This window comes from Pipistrellus hanaki (genome assembly GCF_964339955.1).
Source record: "Pipistrellus hanaki genome assembly, chromosome: 9".
Classification (NCBI taxonomy): Eukaryota; Metazoa; Chordata; class Mammalia; order Chiroptera; family Vespertilionidae; genus Pipistrellus; species Pipistrellus hanaki.
In genome coordinates this window covers 44444252-44467725 of record NC_140511.1, presented here as the reverse complement: position 1 = coordinate 44467725, position 23474 = coordinate 44444252, and the positions used below count along the sequence as shown (strand labels likewise).

Genomic DNA, 23474 nt, shown 5'->3' with positions numbered 1-23474 from the left:
CTCCGCCTCAGGCCTGGCTGCCACTGCCCCAGGTCTGGCTGCTCCAGTGCTGGCTGTTGTTGCTCTGGTTCTGGCTGCTGCTGCTCTGGGGCCTGGCCGTTGCTGCTCCGGGCCCAGTTGCCACTGCTTCGTGCCTGGGCACTCTAGGCCTGGCCGCCGCTGTTCCAACATTCTGTCCTTTTTTTTTTTTTTTTTTTTTAAAAACACATTTATGTTGCAATGTTGGCTGGTGAGTTGAGTTCTGACTTAGTCTTTGATTTTTCAAGATCTTCTTTGTATTCTTTCTTAAGTAATTTTACTATATTTTGCTCTCACTTGATTTCTTCACATTGAGAACTTTGGTTTCTTCCTCCTTGTCCTGGGAGCTCAGCAGGTTGGCCTGTGGCTCCCCTTTGTTCTCCGCAGGCTCCTGCGCTGCTCCAGCTTGTTGCCGGGGTCGGCGCCGCCCAGGAAGCAGCCCCCAGCCTTGGCTCCGTTGCCTGCGCTCAGAGGTCGAAGGCTCAGGGGCACCCACCCCCCCCTGTGGGCCCCATCTCCCGGCTCCCTGCCAGCGCCCGGCTGGCTGGTGTCCGGCAGGGGCTCCTGCTCCCTGTCGCATTCCTCCAGTCTGGAGCTTTTTTTTTTCTCCTTCCCGCTAGGATCAGAGTCAACAGACTGTCCTCTGCGCGCAGTGCGCGCGATTCTGGGGGCTCTGCTTTTCGCCACTCCCCTGGGATTCTGCCTCACAGCCCCGTCTTCACCTGCCCGAGCCTGGGTCCCCAGGGTCTGGTCCAGGACTGGTGTTCAGAGCAGTCCGGACTGAGGCTCAGCGCCACCGGAGGCTTTGTTTCTTCCCGCTAGGGTAATCCAGCATCAGAGTCAACATTCAGTCCTCTGCGCGCATTGTGTGCGCGGCTCCGGGGGCCCTGCTTTTCGCTGCTCGCTTGGGATTCCGCCTCACAGCCCCGTCTCCCCCGCCAGAGCCTGGGTCCCCAGGGTCTGGCTCATAACTGGGGCTCAGCGCTGCCAGTTCGGGGGTTCAGCCCAGGCTGGGGGTTCCATTTCCTTCCTGCTAGGGAACGCCAGGCAGCACCCAGCCCTCTCCTCCTCTCTGGCTGCGACCTCTCTGCGCGCGCGTGCGTGCGAGCGCGCAGCATGTCTCCGTACCTTAGGCTTTTTTTCAGCTCCTCTGATTTTCCTTCTGGTTTTCTCTTTCCTTCTTGTTGTAGAATTTTCAGTCAGTCGACTACCTGTAGCTCTGGGCGATGTCCACTCTACATTTTAGTTGTATTCCATTGAAATTGTTGTGTGCTGCTGCAGTTAGGTGTCTACCCGAGCAGCCATCTTGGATTCTCCTCCCATTTTTAATTTTTTGAGGAAACTCCATATTGTTTTCCATAGTGGCTGCACTAGTCTGCATTCCCACTAGCAGTGTACAAGGGTCCCCTTTTCTCCACATCCTTGCAAGCACTTGTTGTTTAATGATTTGTTGAAGGTAGCCATTCTAACATGGATAGAACTTTTTCATAAAGCATCCTGTGGGTAACTGGAGTGGAAGAAATAATGTTATTGAGCATGAGCTATAACAGCTATGGAGTTATTTTAAAATACTTTTTTATTATGGGGAATTAAAATATGTCTTCAGCTCTTCAAATTATCTGTTTATGTCAAACCATAAGTTCATAGGGAAAATTGGACTTATACATGCAAAAAAATGAAACTAGAACACCAACTGACACCATACTCATACATTAACTCAAAATGAATAAAGGACTTACACATAAGATGTGAAATTGTAAAAATACTAGAGGAATCCACATGAAGAAAAATCTCAGACATATGCAGAAGGAACTTCTTCACTTTGTCTAAGTAATGTAGACATAGTCTATAACAATAATGTAACCCCACTAACTATTGTCTGAAATGTTTGCTGTATGGAAACCCCCAATACTCTGTAACTTCCAAAATTAATGAACACCCCAATATCTTGATGTAAAAGCTCTGCGCACTGAAATGTAAACTCCCTGCTCCCAATATAAGGCACATCATCTGGCCCACACTGATAAGGACACAACTTGTTTATGGCGGTCCATATAACCCCCGACCAGCTTCAGTTGTGGTCTCCTGCCCGATAAGAGGACTCCACGTCGCTCAGAGAACAAGCCCCTGGTTGCTCTGCTGGGTGAGCCTGAACCAACTGCGGCCGCCTGCCTGTCTCTGTTTTCGGCGTCTGTCCTTCAGTGTGCAGGGCGGGGTGGCCTTTGCCAGAGCCAGAGCCAGGACCCACTAGGAGTAGGTAGGTAAACCCTGTGTGATTGCATCCTGATTCTGTCTGTGTGTCATGGGTTCCGGTTGACATTGAAGTACCAGGGGATAGGCCGTTATTGCTGACTCCTGGTCACCTGCGTTTGTCCCAGTAAGTCTAGACAGTTAATTAATTGGGACTTAATTGGGACACTGCCCCTCTCACTCCCACCCAGGCTCCTGCTGGGCGCCTCCACCAGCCCCACTGAGGGGCTGGCTCTGCTCGTCATGGGGAGGGATGAGGTAGCCCCGCCCACGAGGGCGGGTCTCCAGGACGGCGCTTCCAATAGGAAGGCGCTTCCGGTGACCACGTGTGCGTCCCAGGGAACAGAGGTGCGAGCCCTCCCCGTGGAGTTGCTGTGCCCTGGACCCAGCCATCCGCTTTCCACCGTCTGAGAGGCGGCCGCGGACTCCTCACAAGTTCAGGGCTGGACCCGGCCGCCCGGATCCCCGCCCGCCACCCCGGAGCCCGGTCGGGAGCCCGGTCGGGAGCCCGAGGAGCGCCGGCTGCCGTTCCCTGCGGGACCCAAAGGGAGCACAAAGGTGAAGGGGGGCAGGTGAGTCTGTCAGGGCCCAGGGAGGCAGCATCGCCGACGGCGCTGGGCAGCGAGGGCCAGGGAGGCAGAGAAATAGAGAAGAGAAGGACGCGAGGAAAGGCGTTGTGAAGACCAAGGGAGGGAAGGCTCCGCGCGAGCCGAGTGTCCCCTGGGCTAAATGCCACTGAGACGCCTTGGGGAACACTAAGAACCAAATGGGCATTGGGTTTGGTAGGAGCGGCTTGTAGGTGCGTCCTGTCCCACTTACACTGAAGCCCGAAAAGTCTAAGATTTGGCAGTGGGAACACAGGTTATAGAGGAGACTTATGCCTACCGTCCTCCCTTGGCCTCCTTCAGAAATAATGAATTAGTTTCTTGGAATTTCAAAAGGTAAGAAATTAAACCAAACTAACTCTAGGCTTTTATATGTTACATTAGTTTAGATCCTAGGGTGGTGACGGGAGTGGGGGAGACACACACACGTGTTTACACTGTCCACTAGACAAGGGCATCCAGGGATGAAGCAGAGGATTTGAGTAAACACCCGGGCGCCTGCATAAGCACAGACATGTTTGTAAAGGTTAAGAAATATTTAGGGTTGCCACCTTCGACACTTCCCTAGGTCAGAATTCCAATAAACAGGGCAGGCAGCCTTCCACTCACTTCCCTGTTATCAGAATGTCCTCTTTAAAAACCAAGTCTCTTGTGCTTCCAAACATGTAAGGAAGGGGTAAGAGAACAGTCAGGAATCTGGAGTGAATGAAACCTAACCCAGTCAATACCTTGGAGCTTTAGGACATTTGTAGATGAGCATGAAGTGCATTCAACCTCCACATCATAGGGTGTTGGTGTTGCTTATATCATAGAAAAGCTGAATAAAATACTGAGAGCAACTGAAGGTATTAGAGAAAAATCAAGTCAGACAGAACTTGAAGGAAATTGCTGCAGAGAATGTGGGAGCACCTAGGAAGGCCCACATTTACCTGTGCTTCCCCCCAGAACATTTACTAACTCAGAGAGCAAGGAACAGGGACCAAGCTGAAAGGTGGTCAGGGCTTGTGGCATTTCAGTTGGCTGGGAAGAAGGAAGTTGGAGTTCAGAGATACCATGGAGTCTGAGATTTTAAATGGAAGTGGAAACCTTAGACAAATGTGCCCAAAATTCAATGTGCAGTTTCCACTTGGGATGTTTGTCAGTTCCAAAGCTGTACATGCCCAGGGCAAGATTCCCAGCCCCTAGGTTGAAGGCAGCGGTTGCAAGGCTAAACAGTTGTGCAGCCCAGCCAGGGTGCTCAGTTTGAGCATTGACCTATGAACCAGAATGTCTCAGTTTGATTCTCAGGGCACATGACTGGTTGCAGGCTCAATTCCCAGTGTGGGGCATGCAAAAGGCAGACCATCAGTGATTCTCATCATGAGAATCTTCCTCTCACTCCCTCTCCCTTCCTCTCTGAAATCAATACAAATATCCTATTTAATAAAGAGAGAATATGAAAATTGACCACCACAAAGATGGAGGCGACCACAGAAGGGGGTGGGGGTTCTAACAAGATGGCTGTACCTACAGCAGAGGCAGGGGTTTTTGTAACACAAGATTGCTGCACCCAAGCAGAGGCTGAGTTGCCTTTATGAGACTTATCCAGCAATCAGAGGGACCTGAGGCTGGGTCCCCCACCCAGCTGGGGTTGACAGGGGAATCTCTGGCCATGTCCCCACACGGTAGGACTTGATGGGGGACCTCAGACAACTCCCCCCAGCCCGGGCACTAGGCCGGTAATCTCATACCACGTCCCCACCCAGCAAGCCTTGACTGGGGCCCACAAGGCACATCCCTAGCCCAGGCCAGGAGAACCTGAGGATGCATCCCCAAACCAGGCGGGTCTTCACTGCAGCCATGAAGCTTTGCCCTGGACACTACACCAGGGGACCTAAGGCTGCGCTCTGCACTGGCCCAGGGGACCTGAGGCTGCACCCTCCATCTGCTGGGGTGGGACAGGACAGGCCTGAGTGTCGCATGATTATGAAAAGTGCACAGGTTGGTGGGGACTTGACTCTGGGTCCCCTGGCACACCCCAGACTCTGACAAGAGGAAGATTTTCATAGATAGTTTACTAATTTTCTTTAATCTCTGACACTTATATTATAGTGAAAGGGCAAATAGCAATATTAAAATATTTGGTCTTATTAATTTCCTTTGAATGTGCAGCAATTTTGTGCACCAGGTCACTGGTACTAAAATTTTTAAAAAGGTGTCACAGAGTGAGTATGCAGTTGAAATTACTGCAGTGAGTAGGAGGACAGAGAAATCAACCTCGTCATGCAATAAAAACATTTTCCTAGTTCTTTGAGGCCCAAAATGAGGAAGTTGTGAAACAGTGGATGTGACAATGAGTATGCCAGTGTAGAGGTCCATTAATATTCTTTCAAAATTAAATTTCCAGAGTCTTTTTATATTAAGCACTATCATTTTGGCATACAATAAATTAATTTGGAAGAAGTATTCAGGTTAATATTTTCCTGTGTGCTTCCTCCAAGCTACCTGAGCTGCAACTGCTCTTCTTCCACAAGAAGATCCATCAGACACTGCTCAGGTGAGTTCTAGTCCATAGTTCAGATATAAGCCTCAGAAATATGTCCAGGCCTGAGTAGAGAACTCTGTAACAGTGCCCTCTGCTCACTCCCACTTCTCAGGATGACCTCCCTCCCGGGAAAATCACATCCAGGGCTTGATTGAGGTCTAGATTTCCCTGCCTGAAGCTCAGTTCTCTCCAGCTGGGCTCTCCTCCTCATTCTCAGATTTCTGCGACGTCACCACCTACTTTAAAGGGAATTGCCATCCCTTGGAGTCAGGAGAACCAAGTTACTGCCTGAACCTACTTTTGTTTTTCTGCCGTTTATCCAGTTACTTTCCCTGGGCCTCAGAGAGACCTGTGCAGCTCCAATGGCAATTCTCCCAGGTTTCCCAGGAGGGAGACTAGCATGCCAGAGCAGCCCCAGGAAAATTGGGTTGAGTCAGTCCCCCTCTTAACAGTGGAGCTCGTAGTCTGAACTAGTGCACATGTGAAGTTCTTTCCCTTCCTGTTCAGGATGAGCTGGTGCGGGTACAAGTGTACCGATCCATTAGTGTTTTTTGTTGAACTTAAATTTCCATAGTTTTACTTTCCATATTAAGTACTATCATTCTGTGCAGACAGTAAGTTTACATTTAGAAGGAGGGTGGTGACAATAACTGTGTGAAGGTACCAGAGGAAACAACCCCTTCAATCAAGTGTCTGCTTCATATAGACCTCTCTGCTCTGCAGATGGGGAACATGTAGAGCAAGAATTCTCTCAGAGCCTTATCTTGTCTAGGTAGGACAGGACTTTGTGTCATCACAAAATGATCTCCAGTGCTATGGTAACTGTTTCTATTCATCTCTTGCTTAGCCTCAGGGAAGTATTCTTAGCTTGGCCCAGTGTAGTCACAGATGACAGATGTGGCACTAAGAGCTAGAGGAAGTGGTGACATGTGGCTCCATGGAACTTCTAGAGATCTGTCAGTTCTGGCCACTGTTGAACTGCTCATCAACTTGAGAGTTTTTACTATTAGCTAAACCTGATGTATTTAATTTTCATTTTTACTGAGATGGTTTTCCCTTATAGTTAGTGGCTTTTTGTTTGTTTGTTTGTTTTAATAAATTGTTGTTCAGATTATTACAATTGTTCCTCTTTTTCCCCCCATACCTCCGCTCTACCCCTTTCCCCTTCCACCCTTTGCCCTTACCTCCCCACCACTATCCTAATGCATAGGTGGACAATTTTTGTCCAGTCTCTTTCCATACCCTACAACCCCCTCTCCCCCAAGAATTGTCAGCCCACTCCATTTCTATTCCCCTGATTCTATTATATTCACCACTTTATTCTGTTCATCAGATTTTTTATTCACTTGATTTTTAAATTCATTTGTTGATACATATGTATTTGTTTTTCATAACTTTTATCTTTACCATTTTCTTCTTCTTCCTCTTCTTCCAGAACACCTTTTACCATTTCTATAATACTGGCTTGGCAGTGTTGAACTCTTTACTTTTTCTTATCTGTGAAGGTATTTATCTGACCTTCCATTCTGAATGATAGCTTTGGCTGGGTAGAATAATCTTGGTTGGAGTTTCTTGCTGTTCATCGCATTGAATATTTCTTGCCACTCCCTTCTAACCTGCATAGTTTCTGTTTAATAATCAGTTGACAATGGAATGGGTGCTCCCTTGTAGGTAACTGTTTTTCTCTTGCTGCTTTTAACATTCTATCTTTGTCTTTTGCTATTGGCATTTTAACTCTGATGTGTCTTGGTGTGGTCCTCTTTGGATTCCTTTTGTTAGGGCATTCTCTGTGCTTCCTGGACTTGTAAGTCTATTTCTTTCACCAGGTGGAGGAAGTTTTATGTCATTATATTTTTCAAATAGGTTTTCAGTATCTTGCTCTCTCCCTTCTTCTATTACCCCCATAATTTGAATGTTGATACGCTTGCAGTTGTCCCAGAAGCTCCTTACGCTATCTTTATATTTGTGGATCCTTTTTTCTTTTTTGCTTTTCCAGTTGGGTATATTTTGCTCTTTGTATTTCAAATTTTTATTTCATTCTTGCAATCTTCTAGTCTGCTGTTGGATCTCTATATATATTATTTTTAATTTCAGTCAGTGCATGCTTACTTACTAGTTGGTCCTTTTTCTATCCTCGAGGGTCTCACTAAGTTTATCAGCCTTTTCTCGAAAATTCTTGAAAAACCTTATAACCGTGGTTTTGAACTCTATATCGAGGTGTTTGCTTTCCTCCATTTCTTTCATTTGTGACCTCTTTCTTTGTCTCCGCATTTTGGCTGCTTCCTTGTGTTGATAGAGTGGTTTTGTGTGCTAGGTGTCCTATAAGGCCCAGTGGCTCAGCCTCCTCAGTTACCTGAGGTGGACACTCTTGGTGCACCCCTTTGTGGGCTGTGTACACAGTCTTTTTGTAGTTAAGACTTGATTGTTGGTGTTATTACTGGGAGGAATTGACCTTCAGAACAATTGGCAGTGAGGGTCAGCTGTGTCTACAATGGGAAAACTTCAGTGCTGGAGACACACTTATAAGGCAAGACTTGCTTCAGTGTGGCTTTAGTGCTCACTGAGTCTGCACCCTGAGTTTGTCCCTTGTAGATCTGAGGAGTTGTAATCTGGATGGTCCTACTCTGACTCCTGGCTACATTTCTCTTGGATCTCCAAGGAAGTGCGAAGTTAGCCTCTGCCTGTGGCCACCCAGCAGGAGCTATGGAGAGATCTTCAGATTCCTGTTCTTTGTTTGGATTTTGGAGATTTCCAGATGAGGCCCAACTGTGAAGCAAATGCAAGCTGCTGCGAGGCCTCGGACCTTCTTTTGGATGTTCTGGGTCTCACTGACTGAGCTGCAGTTTGTTAGGTAAGTTTAGATTTTAAAGCACCAGGCTATTCATATGCAAAACCTCTGCGCCGCTTGCATGGGACAGAGTCTCAGGGAAGAGGAAACAGCAATTGCTTCCCATCAGCCCTGCCCTCAGAGGCCCCGGAGTCCCAGTGCCCTGCAGTAATCCCTGCACGCACCTCTGAGAGAAAGCTGTCCTTGTGTTCCACCCGGTGTCAGACAGTCCACTTTCTCCCCGTATGAGTCTGGGTTCCCATAGTCTCACCCACAACTGGAGTTCAGAGCATTCAGGAGCTTTTCTCTCCCTCCCACCTGATAAAGACAGCCGAGTAGTCATTTGCCCTCACCCTATGCGCTTCTCTACTTCCTGCCTTTACTTCTATAATTCCTCTCAGTGTCAGAGTGCTTTTATCTTTCATTCTGGTTGTGGAATTTCCACTCAGCAAGCCTTCCAGTGGTTCTAGATGATGTTCGTTTTGTCTTTTAGTTGTAGTTTTGAAGTTGTTGTGTGAGACAGCAGTTCATGTGTTTACCTATGCCCCCATCTTGGCTTCTCAGTGTTTTTGTTAATGTTATGAATGTCTTCTTTGTTAACTGTTTTTTCATCCATCTAAAAAAATTTTATTCTAGAAAAAAAATGTTTCTATCAAAGTTATTTTATGTCTCTCTGTAATTACTTCTGTGAGAATGTCCATCTTTTCCAGACACCTTTTCATCTGAAATCAGTAGCAATTCTCTTATATTTTGTAGCCAAACACATGAGTTTGTTTATCCAATCCAAATTACTTCAAAACTCAGGCAACCAGTTTTCTTTAGGACATGGGTAAAGTGACTCATTTTAAGCTATGCTTACTCAAACAGATTACATCAGGTTCTTATAGAAAGCTTTACAGTGCAGTTATTTGCCATTTTTAAAGTCAACAGTTGACCCTAGCTAGTTTGGCTCAGGAAAAGAGCGTTGGCCTGTGGACTGCAGGCTCCCAGTTTTGATTCCTATCAAGGGCATATGCCTAGGTATAAATAAAGTCAATAGTTGACTTCCAGTGCTCTCCTTCTGATGGTCATTCCACTTCTCTCAGGATCACCAAAGTGGCTCAGAGCACCCTAGCACCACATCTTGGTGCAGATGTCAGAATGAGAAGGCGCAAGAGTCCTGATCCCCACCAACAAGCCTCACAGGAGACCAGTGCTGGGCCTGGGACAGGAATCACTGAGTCCCTGGCTGCCCCCTCTCCTGTCACCCTCACCACGTTAAACCCACAGAGGCCCCTAGCTGAGGTTGGTGTGACCTTTGAGGATATTGCTGTGTGCTTCTCTAAGGAGGAATGGTGCCTCCTTGATGAGGCTCAGAGACACCTGTTCCTGGAAGTGATGCTGGAGAACTTTGAACTCATATCCTCTCTAGGTTGCTGCTGTGGAGCAGAGGATGTGGCGGCACTTACTGAAGAGCATGTTTCTGTGAGAGTGTCACAGGCAAAGAACCCCAAGGTAGCTTTGTCCTCCCAGAAGAGCCACCCCTGTAGGAGTTGTGGCACAGTTCTGAGAGACATTTTTGACTTGGTTGAACAGCAGGGAACACAACACAGCCTGCAACTGTTGAGGTGTGGGGCATGTGCAAAGCAGTTTTATTTCAGCAAGAAAGCCATTGGTCAGGACCATAGTGTCCATTATGGAATACGGTGTCTTGTGTGCCGTGAATGTGAGAAATCTTTTACAAAAATCTCTGACCTCCATTATCATCAGAAATTGCACACAGGAGACAGGCCATACGAGTGCAGTGAATATGGGAGATGCTATAAAAAACACTCCATACTCATTCAACACCAGCAAGTTCATTCTATAGAAAAGCATCATGAGTGTGCTGAATGTGGGAAATTCTTTAGCCAAAGGGCAGCCCTCATGCAACACCAGAGAGTTCACACTGGAGTAAAACCATATAAATGTGATGAGTGTGGTAAATCCTTTAGTCAATCTTCAACCCTCATTCAACACCGGAGAGTTCACACTGGAGAAAAGCCATATGAGTGTGTTGAATGTGGGAAATATTTTGCCACAAACTCCAGCCTTTATTATCATCTGAGACTTCACAATGGAGAAAGGCGTTATCAGTGCAGTCAGTGTGGGAAGTCTTTTATCAGGAGCTGTCATTTGAGTGATCATCAGAAGAGTCACACTGGAGCAAAACGTGAATGCAGTCAGTGTGGGAAAGCTTTTTCCAGTAGCAATGGCCTCTTTTATCATCAGAGACTTCACGCTGGAGAAAAGCCTTATAGATGCAATGAATGTGGAAAATCTTTTGTCACGACCTCTAAGTTGAATATTCATCAGAAATGTCACAGGGGAGAAAAACATGAATGCAGTCAGTGTGGGAAATCTTTTACCACTAGCAGAGGCTTCCTTTGTCATCAGAGACTTCACACTGGAGAAAGGCCTTATGAGTGCAGTCAGTGTGGGAAATCTTTTATCAGGAACAGTCACTTGAGGCATCATCAGAAATGCCACACTGGAGAAAAAAATGAATGCACTCAGTGTGGGAAATCTTTTACCACTAGCAGAAGCCTCCTTTGTCATCAGAGACTTCACACTGGAGAAAGGCCTTATGAGTGCAGTCAGTGTGGAAAATCTTTTGTCAGGAGCAGTCATTTGAGGCATCATCAGAAATGTCACACTGGAGAAAAACATGAATGCAGTCAGTGTGGGAAATCTTTTACCACGAGTGGAAGCCTCCTTCGTCATCAGAGATTTCACACTGGAGAAAGGCCTTATGAGTGCAGTCAGTGTGGGAAATCTTTTACCAGGAGCAGTAATTTGAGTTATCATCAGAAATGCCACACTGGAGAAAAAAATGAATGCAGTCAGTGTGAGAAATCTTTTACCACTAGCAGAAGCCTCCTTTGTCATCAGAGACTTCACACTTGAGAAAGGCCTTATGAATGCAGCGAATGTGGGAACTCATTTCCCGAGAACAAACAGTTGCATTGTCATAAAAGAGTTCACACTAGAGAAAGGCCTTATGAGTGCAGTGTGTGTGGTAAATCTTTTTCCACTAGTGAAGGCCTCCATCGTCATCAGACAGTTCACACTGGAGAAAGGCCCTATGAGTGCCGTCAGTGTGGGAAATTGTTTGCCCTGAACAATACTTGCATCGTCATCAAATAGTTCACATGAGAAAGGCCTCAGGATTGCAGTGAATCTGGGAAATATTTTGCCAGAAACATCACTTTCATTGTCATCAGACTGTTCACAGGGTGTGCCCATACTTTTGGAGGCAATCACTTTCAAAGACCGTACAAAGGGCCATGTGTCCTAATGTTTGCAACTTCATGTGTGATGGTCACTTGGGTGTTGGAAAGTAGTGTTTAAGGGAAAGCATAACTGCTCTGTAGTTATCACTGGTCTAATAGGGATTGTGCATAATTCTTATAATGGAGATAGGTTTAATTGATCTTCATTAATAACTCATAATGCAATGTCCAAGTCAGAAGAGAGGTGAATGTTTAACTTAGAGAAATTAGAAAGTTGTGATTTAAGCCAATTGCACATTTTTGCATCCTTCCAGATTCTATTCTATCACAGATTTAATTCCTCCACACTCTAGAAAAGATTTGGTTTGGTCAGTCATCCTTTATTTCAACTTTTTTGTAACTTTGTCATGCTATGTCATTGTTCAATTACATTTTTTTCTTTTTTCTTTTTTTTTTTTTTTTCTTTTTGGCAGTATAATTTTTTTTTTGCATCTTATTTATTTATTTATTATCTTTAAAAATTTCTTTATTGATTAAGGGATCACATATTTGTCCTCAATCCCCCCATTCCTATCCCCCACCCCCACCCCACTCATGCCCCCACCTTCCTATTGTCCCTGACCACTGGTTAGGCTCCTATGTGTGCACACAAGTCCTTTGGTTGGTCTCTCCCTTTTATTTATTTTTTTTTTTCAAATCAATCTTTATTGTTCATATTATTACAAAGGTTCCTCATTTCTTCCCCCCTCCACCAGGTTCCCACCCCACCCTCCGCCCCCTCCCCATCCCCCATTGTCCTCATCCATAGGTGCACAGTTTATGTTCAGTCTCTTCCTCCCTCCCTTTCCCCGATAGTAAATCCCTTTTCAGATAGTAAATCTGTTACTTAGCATTATCTCATATCAATAATACCTCCACATGCCCAATGATACACTTCACACAAAAGACATTTCCAAATAGGTCAACCAGCCTCATCCAGGCCCCACCCAAGGCACTTACAGATCAACACCCCAGCGCTATACTAACTCAACACATCCAGATCTAAGCCTTCATCACTTGATTCAGCAGACCCTCAAGTTCCCGCAAAAGTTTCCAGCCATGTCTGAGAGGCAGCTGTGGGCAGGTACAGGCGAGGAGCGAGCTGTTTCGGGCCTGGCTGCTCCGGGCCTGGCCTCTGTTGCTCTGGTTCGTTCCACAACCAGCTGCTCCGGGTCTGGTCACTGCCACTCCCGACCTAGTTGCTCTGGACTTGGCTGTTGCTGCTACAGGCCTGGCCGCACCCGACCCGGCTGCTCTGGGACCGGTTGCTCCGGTCCCGGCCGCTCCGGGCCTGGCCGCTCCCAGCCTGACAGCCACTGCTCCGGGCCTGGCTGCTCCCAGCCTGGCAGCCATTGCTCCTGGCCTGGCCGCACCAGACCCGGCTGCTCCGGGCCTGGCCGCTCCCAGCCTGGCAGCCGCTGCTCCTGGCCTGGCCGCACCAGACCTGGCTGCTCCGGGCCTGGCCGCTCCCAGCCTGGCAGCCGCTGCTCCTGGCCTGGCCGCACCAGACCCGGCTGCTCCGGGCCTGGCCGCTCCCAGCCTGGCAGCTGTTGCTCCGGGCCTGGCCGCACAAGACCCGGCTGCTCCGGGCCTGGCCGCTCCCAGCCTGGCAGTCGCTGCTCCGGGCCTGGCCTCACCAGACCCGGCTGCTCCGGGCCTGGACACTCCCAGCCTGGCAGCTGCTGCTCCGGGCCTGGCCGCTCCCAGCCTGGCAGCCGCTGCTCCTGGCCTGGCCGCACCAGACCCGGCTGCTCCGGGCCTGTCCGCTCCCAGCCTGGCAGCCGCTGCTCCAGGCCTGGCCGCACCAGACCCGGCTGCTCCGGGCCTGGCCGCTCCCAGCCTGGCCGCCGCTGCTCCGGGCCTGGCCGCACCAGACCCGGCTGCTCCGGGCCTGGCCGCTCCCAGCCTGGCAGCCGCTTCTCCAGGCCTGGCCACTCCCAGCCTGGCAGCCACTGCTCCGGGCCTGGCCGCACCAGACCCGGCTGCTCCAGGCCTGGCCGCTCCCAGCCTGGCAGCCGCTGCTCCGGGCCTGGCCGCACCAGACCCGGCTGCTCCGGGCCTGGCCGCTCCCAGCCTGGCAGCCACTGCTCCTGGCCTGGCCGCACCGGACCCGGCTGCTCCGGGCCTGGCCGCTCCAAGCCTGGCAGCCGCTGCTCCTGGCCTGGCCGCACCAGACCCGGCTGCTCCGGGCCTGGCCGCTCCCAGCCTGGCAGCTGCTGCTCCGGGCCTGGCTGCTCCCAGCCTGGCAGCCGCTGCTCCGGGCCTGGCCACACCAGACCCGGCTGCTCCGGGCCTGGCCGCTCCCAGCCTGGCAGCCGCTGCTCCGGGCCTGGCCGCACCAGACCCGGCTGCTCCGGGCCTGGCCGCTCCCAGCCTGGCAGCCGCTGCTCCGGGCCTGGCCGCACCAGACCCGGCTGCTCCGGGCCTGGCCGCTCCCAGCCTGGCAGCTGCTGCTCCGGGCCTGGCCGCTCCCAGCCTGGCAGCCGCTGCTCCGGGCCTGGCCACACCAGACCCGGCTGCTCCGGACCTGGCTGCTCCCAGCCTGGCAGCTGCTGCTCCGGGCCTGGCCGCTCCTAGCCTGGCAGCCGCTGCTCCAGGCCTGGCCACACCAGACCCAGCTGCTCCGGGCCTGGCCGCTCCCAGCCTGGCCGCCGCTGCTCCGGGCCTGGCCGCACCCGACCCGGCTGCTCCGAGCCTGGCCGCTCCCAGCCTGGATTCTTCGTGGTTGTCTACTGCTGTTCTGGGCCTGGCTGCTCCCAACCCGGCTGCTCTGGGCCGGGCTTCTCCGGGCCCAGCCACTCCGTGTCTGGGTGTTCCTGGACTGGCCACCCTGGGCTTGGCCGCCTCTGCCTCAGGCCTGGCTGCCACTGCCCCAGGTCTGGCTGCTCCAGTGCTGGCCGTTGATGCTCTTGTTCTGGCTGCTGCTGTTCTGGGGCCTGGCCACTGCTGCTCCGGGCCCAGCTGCCACTGCCTTGTGCCTGGCCACTCTAGGCCTGGTCGCCGCTTTTCCAACATTCTGTCCCTTTTTTCTCTTCTTTTTTTTTTTCTTTTTTTAAAAAAAACAACAAAACGCATTTATGTTGCAATGTTGGCTGGTGCGTTGAGTTCTGACTTAGTCTTTGATTTTTCAAGATCTTCTTTGTATTCTTTCTTAAGTAATTTTACTATCATTTGCTCTCACTTGATTTCTTCACATTGAGAACTTCTTTGGTTTCTTCCTCCTTGTCCTGGGAGCTCAGCAGGTTGGCCTGTGGCACCCCTTTGTTCTCCGCGGGCTCTGGCGCTGCTCCAGCCTGTTGCCGGGGTCGGCGCCGCCCAGGAAGCAGCCCCCGTCCTTGGCTCCGTTGCCAGCGCTCAGCAGTCGAAGGCTCAGGGGCACCCCCCCACTGGGGGCCCCGTCGCCCGGCTCCTTGCTGGCGCCCAGCTGGCCGGTGTCCGGCAGGGGCTCCTGCTCCTCGTGGCGTTCCTCCAGTCTGGAGCTTTCTTTCTCCCTCCCACTAGGGGAGTCCAGGATCAGAGTCAACAGACTGTCCTCTGCGCACAGTGTGCGCGACTCCGGGGGCTCGGCCTTTCGCCGCGCTCCCAGGACTCCACCTCACAGCCCCGTCTCCCCCTGCCCGAGCCTGGGTCCCCAGGGACTGGCCCAGACCTGGAGTTCGGGGAGGTCTGGACTGAGGCTCAGAGCTGCCGCCGGAGGCTTTGTTTCTTCCGGCTAGGGTAATCCAGCATCAGAGTCAACATTCAGTCCTCTGCGCGCCATGTGCGCGCGACTCCGGGGGCCCCGCATTTCGCCGTCCCCCGGGATTGTCTCCCCCTGCCGGAGCCTGGGTCCCCAGGGTCTGGCACATAACTTGGGGCTCAGCGCTGCCGGTTCGGGGGTTCAGCCCAGGCTGGGGGTTCTATTTCCTTCCTGCTAGGGAACGCCAGGCAGCACCCAGCCCTCTCCTCCTCTCCGGCTGCGACCCCTCCGCGCGCGCGTGCGTGCGAGCGCGCAGCATGTCTCCGTACCTTAGGCTTTTTTTCAGCTCCTCTGATTTTCCTTCTGGTTTTCTCCCTCCTTCCTATTGTAGAGTTTTCAGTCAGTCGACTACCTGTAGCTCTGGGCAATGTCCACTCTACATTTTAGTTGTATTCCTTTGAAATTGTTGTGAGCTGCTGCGGCTAGGTGTATACCCGAGCAGCCATCTTGGATCCTCTCCAATTACATTTTTTTCTATGGGTTTATGGGGAGACCTTTTTCAGATGTGCATTTGCTATCTATATTTGGTTAATTTCTGAGCATATGTTCTGCCAAATCTATGAATTTTGGCAATTTTCTTTAAGAAACGAGCAGTTAAACAACAAAAATGAAGGTTAGAATTTCTCTGTTTGCATTGCTTTTGCTTTGTAGGATAAGTGTTTTTCATGTTGGAAAAGAAGCAAATAAATAATTGACTCAATATAAGGGTCTTATTTCATTCCTTTTGATGTGAGTTTCCCAGCACTGTTTATTGAAGAGAAACTATCCTCTCCCAACTGTGTATTATTGGCTCGTTTGTCAGAGAGGAGGAGTTGGCAGTATTTGCAAGGGGCTCGAGGACTCCTTGTAAATAGGTCATTCTTGGGGACATCACAGTGGGCGGCAGAGGTTATCAACATGAGGTACTAAAGGGAAAGGAAAAATGAACCAGCTTGAGACTGATCTTCACAGTCAGTTTAGAGGCAGCACTGCAATGTGACAAGAGCCCTGAGTTGAAATTTGCACTAACTAGATGACCTTTCTAAGAATAGAAGGTCCTTTCACTGTGATAGAGTTTCTAAGAAATAAAGTTTGTTGAGAATTTAAATATAGTAAGACAGTGGCTGATACAGTTCTCAGTTCCTGCAATATATCCATGATGGACTAGTTCTGTTATCCCATTTTATAGAACAGGAAGCTAAGGCTTAGCAGAGTGAGCCAAACTCCCACATCACAGGGCTAATGTGTGACAGCCACAGAATGTGCTGCTCAGAGCTTCTGGGTTAAAGACTCTTCCTCGGTTCTGCTGCCTTGTTGTCAGCCACCGTCTGCACTGTCTGTGTCTCTGTACCTGTTCCTCTGTCTCTGCTGTGTGAATTGTGTCCTTGTCCATTTCTCATAGGACACCTTCTCAGCCTCCTCTTGTAGGTAAAAGTTTTCTGCCTCTAGAACAACTTCCCATTCTTTACTGTGTGATGAGAGCAAGTACCTCTTTTATTCTCCTGTGGCCATTTTTTTTTTTTTTTTTTTTGCAAGACCTAAATGCTTTATTAGTAGGTTGAATGAGGAGAGGCAATTGTGGGAAATAAAATACAGAGGGAGGCTACAGGAAAATAAGAATTATTTTACTAGTAAGAAGGTCTGTTTGTGCAGAATTCTCTATCTCAGCTTTCTGTCCTAGGCGATAAGAATGTTTCTTTCCTGATATATGGAGGGCAGCTCCCACGTGGGAGTTTTCAGCTTTCAGGAAGTAAGACTTATGGGGTAAGACTTGCTTCATTGTGGCTTCAGTGCTCACTGAGTCTGCTTCTTGAGTGTGTCACTTATGGATGTGAGGAGTTGTAATCTGGATGGTCCTGCTCTGACTATTGGGTACATTGTCTCTTGGATCTCCAAGGAGGTGCTAATTTAGCTTCTGCCTGAGGCCACCCAGCAGGAGTTATGGAGAGATCTGCAGATTCCTCTTCTTTGTTTGGGGTTTGGAAGTGCCCAGATGAGGTCCAGCTCTGAAACAATGCAAGCTGCTGTGGAGCCTTGGACCTTCTTTTTTTTTTTTTTTTTAATCAATCTTTATTGTTCATATTATTACAAAGGTTCCTCATTTCTTCCCCCCTCCACCAGGCTCCCACCCCACCCTCCGCCCCCTCCCCATCCCCCATTGTCCTCATCCATAGGTGCACAGTTTATGTTCAGTCTCTTCCTCCCTCCCTTTCCCCAATAGTAAATCCCTTTTCAGATAGTAAATCAGTTACTTAGCATTTTCTCATATCAATAATACCTCCACATGCCCAAAGATATACTTCACACAAAAGACATTTCCAAATAGATCAACCAACCTCATCCAGGCCCCGCACAAGGCACTCACAGATCAACACCCCAGCGCTATACTAACTCAACATATCCAGATCTAAGCCTTCATCACTTGATTCAGCAGACCCTCAAGTTCCGGCAAAAGTTTCCAGCCATGTCTGAGAGGCAGCCTTGGGGCGGGGGCAGGCAAGGAGCGAGTTGTTTGGACCTTCTTTTGGATATTCTGACCCAACTACAGTTCGTTAGGTAATTTTAGATTGCAAAGGGCCAAGTGGTTCATATGCAAGAGCCACTGTGCACAGATTGGGTGAGGCGGGGTCTCAAGGAATCCACAGGGTGGAGCAAACAGCAATGGCTGATCCTCAGACCTACCCTAAGAGGCCCACAGTTCTCAGTGTTCCACCATAATCACTGCAATCACCTCTGAGAGAAAGCAGCCTTCAAGTTCCACCCACTACCGGACCGTCCATTTTCTCTCCATATGAGTCTGAGTCCCCAGAGTCTTGCCCGGAACTGGAGTTCAGAGCAGTCAGGACCTTGTGTCTCCCTCCCATTTGAGAAAGACAACCACATACTCAGTTGCCAGCCCTTTCCGTGCACCCCTGTGTACCTTTGCACTGTAGTTCCACACTTCTTCTGAGTCTCAGTGTGCTTTTCTCTTTCCTTCTAGTGGTAGAATTTCCACTCACCAGCCTTCTTGTCATTTTGAATAATGTTCATTTTGTCTTTAAGTTGTAGTTTTGAAATGGTTGTGCGAGACAGGAATTTAGGTGTTTACCTATGCCGCCATCTTGGTTTTTCCTTTTTTTTTTTTAATGGAAAAGGAAGAAAGGGAAGAGGTTGAACACCTAATGAATCTTAGGTGTTTGATTAGGCCTAGAGGGTATCATATGACCTCTTAGTTTTTAAGATTGATAGATAAGGAGTGTGGATGAAATGCGCCCCATGTTTACCTAACAAGCTCAGGGAAGGCCTGTAGAATGTTCTTATAAACTCAGAGACCTAAAATAACCACAAAGGATAGTCTGAAATTCAACTTGAACTAAAAGTAGTTATGATGGGTAGTTACATCCTTGGCCAGTATCTTCCCTGACAAGGTCAACCTTTACTTTAACTGAGCTTATCTGTCTTTCTGCATCTATAATATCAAATCCTTGAAATGTCTGGGTAACTTGTAACTTCCCTTTTTCCAATCCCTTTGAGGCACAACCTAATTTGCCTTAGCCCCTGGACAGATACACAAATTCCTTCCTTGTTATTTTTATCACTAGAGGCCCAGTGCACGAAATTCATGCATGGAGGGGGTTGTCCCTCAGCCCAGCCTGCACCCTCTCCTTGAGGAGATGTCCAACTGCCCGTTTAGGCATGATTCCACTGGGGACATCACTCTCACAATCCAAGGCTACTGGCTCCCAACTGCTTGCCTGCCTGCCTTCCTGATTGCCCCTAACCACTTCTGCCTGCCAGCCTGATTGCCTCCTAACTACTCCGCTGGCTGATTGATGCCTAACTGCTCCCCTGCCAGCCTGTTTGTTCCCAACTTCCCTCCTCTGCCAGCTTGGTCATCCCTAACTGCCCTCCCCTGCAGAGTTGATTGCCTCCAACTGCCCTCCCTTGCTTGCCTGATGCCTCCCAATTGCCCTCCCCTGCCGGCCATCTTGTGGTGGTCATCTTGTGTCCACATGGGGGCAGGATCTTTGACCACATGGGGTTAGCCATCTTGTGTGTCAGAGTGATGGTCAATCTGCATATTACTCTTTTATGCGATAGGAAAAAGGCCTAGTGTAAGGTGAGGGCCAGCTGTTTTGCCCTGAATGGTATCCCGGATTTGAGTGGGTGTTCCCTTGGGGTTTGGGGCAGCCTGAGCGAGGGGCCTGTGGTGGTTTGCAGGCCAGCCACACCCCCTGGTGACCCAAGCGGAGGCCCTGGTATCTGGAATTTATGTACCTTCTACAATTGAAACTTTGTAGCCTGGAGCGGAGCTAACCTTCCTGCTTGCTCTGTGGCTGGTAGCCATTTCTGTTGGAGTTTATTATCCTTCTATAAGGGAAACTTTCCAGCCTTAATTGGAGGCCTGGGCTAGCCATGCTGTGCGAAAAGCTTTGCTGCTTCCATTGCTGGGGGCAACCCTAGCCTCCCGCTCTTTCCAGCTCAGTGGCTGCTGCAATTTCTGTTTGAATTTGTTTGCCTTCTATAATTGAAACTTTGTAGCCTTGAGTGAAGAGTTAGGCTGACAAGGGCAGGCGGAAAGCTTCCTTCGTTGCCTGAGTAACCCAAGCCTCCCTCCTGCTCTCTGTGGCTGTAGCCATCTTGGTTGGGTTTATTTGCATACTCCCTCTAATTGTCTGGTGGGCGTGGCTTGTGGGTGTAGCAGAGTGGTGGTTAATTTGCATATTACTCTTTTATTATGTAGGATGTTAATATAACAATCCTATACCCATCTATTAAGTATCCCACCATTTTCCAGAGCACTATCCCAATCCATTGAGGTACTGCTTCCCAGCAATTGCAAATAGTTTGGCTCAAATAAACTCACAAAAATTCTTTACAGGCTTGAATGTTTTTACTCTAACAGGAGATACATAGGAAAAGGAATAGGAGGATTATAAATGTGTGTGATATTTATTGCACATACATGTGTGTGTATGTAAATATATACACATTTATGTGCATGATATAAATATGTAAATATATTTAAATATACACTCATATGTATGTACACACTGTATAAATCCATACTGTATACATACATGCTGGGGTTCTTATCCCAGCATTACAAAGGGTTCAACAATCTGGAAGAAGGCTGTGCATAGATTAAGTAGAAGTGCAAAGACGGGAGTTAATTTTGAAAGGGATTGGGGGTCAGAGGAGCTTCAGCTAAAGGAGCTATAGACTCCAAGTTCTTAGTGCTTCTTCCTTCTTGTCTCATGACCCCATGCTTTTTATTAACACAAATTGTTCTAAGGCAAGGTGGAGACATACACTTCACAGGGTAGAGTTTCAAAGGGTAGGGTTTACGGAAGCATTGTCAGATTGGGGAATAGCCTACAGCTGTTTAGGTATTTAGCCAACAGGAGGCAATAACATGGAGATTAAGATGCCCTGAGCTGTTTTGCAGTTAATAATCCTATTCAGGTTCGGGAGAAGTGCCTATGAGCCATGCCAACATATGTCTTGTTGAGCCCCCTAGCTTCATCAACCTTTTGATAAAACTCTTGTAATTATGACATGCTGGAATTGGCTCCTGGCACATACATGTACATGTATATATTTAAAGCATATGGTAAAGGCCATGCACAGACATCAGGTCCTGGGAAGGCAGAGTTTTAATCACACCCCTCTTTCCAGCTCTATACAAGAGGGCACATATTTGGCAACAGAGAAATCGCCAGCTCTACCAGGGTTGGCTCTCACCTTCCCAGTGAGGCCTTAGATCCAGAGCAGCCAAGACTCCCTGGTGCCAAGACCACAGCATGGTGTCCCCATGCCCCAGTTCAGGTCACACGCCTCCCTGTCACCGCAATGACCTGCCCAACAACTCTGACTTAAAGATCTCACCTCTCCTGGAAGGCTTCTGGCTCTCCATACAAACAGAAACAGTTGGCAAGACCCGAGGGAACCACACAAATGTGCCAGGAAGAGCTGGTGCTGAGGGACAACAGCGGCTGTGGGACTGCAGCAGCTACAAAGTGAGGCCAGCTCTGACAGGAATTGGCCAAGCAAAAGCAGATCCAGGCTTCCTCAGCAGGAAGAGAGAAGCCACCCAGGCTCAGAAAGGTGGGTCCTCAGGTGACCTGTGTGTGGGGAAGGGCTGGATTCTGCCCGAGAAGAGCACCACCCGCATACAAAGGAAGTGCCTTCAGGCAAAGAACCTCACTGGACAATCCACCTTCCGCCCTGAGCTGTCACCGACCGCCCTGGTCCCCTCACCCTCCTAAGGGTCCTCTGGGTGTGGGCAGCCTGGACACCAGTGCCTGCTGAGCCACACCGCTTGGCCTCCTGGCAGCTAACCCTAGACCACAGGACGCTGTGACCCAGACAGAGAAGAACATCAGTGTGCCCAGGGAACATTCTCCAGGCCCTGAGTAGGGAGGAGCAGGGCCGATGGGAGGAAGGCAGGCCACCTCCCAGAAATAGGCCTCCCAGAGGAGGCCCAGGGCAGCAAAAGGGCACATAGCCCTCCCACCCCCTCCTCATGGGAGAACTTCCACACTGCAAAGCCCTCCACAGCCCGAGGCCAGGCAGACCCCCCCGAAGGAGCAGAGGCAAGCTCAGAGTTGTCACAGAACCTGGCTCACGTGGCCTGGGCAGCAGACTGCTATAAAGCCACCATGCAAGAATGGCTAGTTCGGTTCCTGCACACCTCAGTTTGCTTCCGTTGAGGTCAGCAAGAGCAGCACCAGGTGTTTGCTAAGAGGGGTCGCAGCGGACCTGGGTTCAGCAACCTTGGTACTTGAGTTCTGGCTAGGAAAGAGTTCAGAGCCAAGGGTCAAACTCTAAGAGAACATTTATTTAGAAAGTCACGGAGGTAACATAAGTAATTCATAGAAGAAATGGGCTTAGGAAACACGTTATAGAGGCAAGGAAAGAGCCCGTGTCGTTGAGAAGTGAGGAAGGCAAAGGCGAGGGGGGTGGGCCTGGGAGGGAGGGGAGGGTGTGGTGGGCTGGGCGCCCTGGAGGGAGAGCCACTGGGTCCTCCCTCCTAAGGGCTTAAGGGTGGAGATTTCAGGGGAGGCCTCGGGGGAAGATCCCCGCAGAACATTCAGCCGCTCTCCAGGCGTGTCCTTCTGAAGATCAGGGTCTTCGTGGAATAATGGGTCTGCATCAGGGCAGGGGTGCAGCTGGTCCCGCGGCAGCCATGGTGTCTCTGACCTGGTTTTGCCGCTTTTCTGGACCTGAAGCTGAAATACAACCGAGGCCTAGATGTTATCTTTCGGGAAGAAAACATCACAAGAGGCTAAATGGTATGCCTGGCGATGTGAGAAGCCAGGGGTCCAAACTGCAAGACCAGTGATATGCTCTGGGAGGGCAGGCTACCTCGGGGATGACAAGACTCATTTTCCCAGTGTTGCCCCTTGCTGGGCATCCTGGACTTCCCACCCTGGTGGCCTGTACCTGGCACACTGTCCCTCCCTGCTCATGTCTGTCTACCTGCCCATGGGCATTTCCGATGGGGCCAGCAGGGAGCCACAGCAGGCTTCAGACTCTCCTGACCCTCTGATGCCCTTCCCAGGGCCGGAGCTCTGGGCCCCTGCCAGCTGCTCGCTTGCCTGCCTATCTAGACCCTGATGATGCATCCTTCCCCGCCCCCCCCCCTCCCCGCAGTCCCTGCCCCAGGGCACAAAGGCAGAGGCAGAGCAGCCCATTGGGGAAATGGGCCCTCAGTCTCTGGGTTGTCACTTGTTCTCCGAGGGCCTTCTGAGCATCTGGTGAAATGAAATAGGAAAGTGCTTTGCAAACAGGAAGCGCCCTGCAAACGCCCAGGAGGGTGGAAGGGAGGCAATCAGGAAGGTGCTCAGGCGCCAGGCCAGCAGGAGAGGCGCTCTGGAGGATCCCAGGGGAATCCTGCAGGGCCGGGGCCACCCAGAGGGATTCCAGGAAAACGGGCCGGTGCCAGGATTGCCTGGCAATGACACCCTGAGTGCAGCCTGTGGTGCCAGGCAGGGCTCACTGCCAGGAACGGGCCACAGGGAGGAGATTAGCTGTGGCAGGAAGTGGCCCAGGGAAGCAGGGACTCAGCCTGCCAACCCCCCACAGAGGGCACAGGCAGAAATCGCTGCCAGCATTGGCAGGCACTGGCTCTCGGCAGGACTGGGCTCCCAGGAGTGCAGCTGGGCGCAGGACTGGGTGGCAGGAGGGAGTAGGTAATGTGGTCTGCAGTGGCAAGCCGATGGCCCTGCCTGGGCCTCTAGGAACCCCTGTGGGCTGGGTT

General features: G+C 50.1%; 2 protein-coding genes across 13 annotated transcripts in view; one reads left to right on the top strand and one right to left on the bottom strand.

The window, feature by feature from the left end:
• The window catches only part of LOC311627698 (putative CENPB DNA-binding domain-containing protein 1), a 40148-nt gene extending 37663 nt beyond the window's left edge, over positions 1-2485 (bottom strand). The window contains exon 1 of the mRNA XM_084894249.1: positions 2438-2485. The gene's annotated coding sequence lies outside the window, so the exon portion shown is untranslated. The remainder of the gene's footprint in view (positions 1-2437) is intronic.
• LOC311627675 (uncharacterized protein) lies at positions 1983-12054 on the top strand. 12 transcript variants are annotated; one of them, XM_084894208.1, is made up of 6 exons: positions 1983-2275; positions 2460-2840; positions 5354-5409; positions 9310-10677; positions 10760-10842; positions 10925-11130. In XM_084894208.1, the coding sequence occupies exons 4-6, from the start codon at positions 9365-9367 to the stop codon at positions 10996-10998; spliced, it is 1470 nt and encodes a 489-aa protein (XP_084750334.1). In that variant the 5' UTR covers positions 1983-2275; positions 2460-2840; positions 5354-5409; positions 9310-9364; the 3' UTR covers positions 10999-11130. The 12 variants fall into 12 exon arrangements, with proteins under 12 accessions (XP_084750334.1, XP_084750333.1, XP_084750335.1 ...); XM_084894207.1 differs by having other exon boundaries at positions 9310-10842; positions 10925-12054; XM_084894209.1 differs by having other exon boundaries at positions 10760-10998.
• Positions 12055-23474: the final 11420 nt, after the last annotated feature.

Coding starts and splice junctions, on each gene's coding strand:
- LOC311627675 (XM_084894216.1), top strand. CDS start 9,365: ATGAGAAGGCGCAAGAGTCCTGATCCCCACCAACAAGCCTCACAGGAG.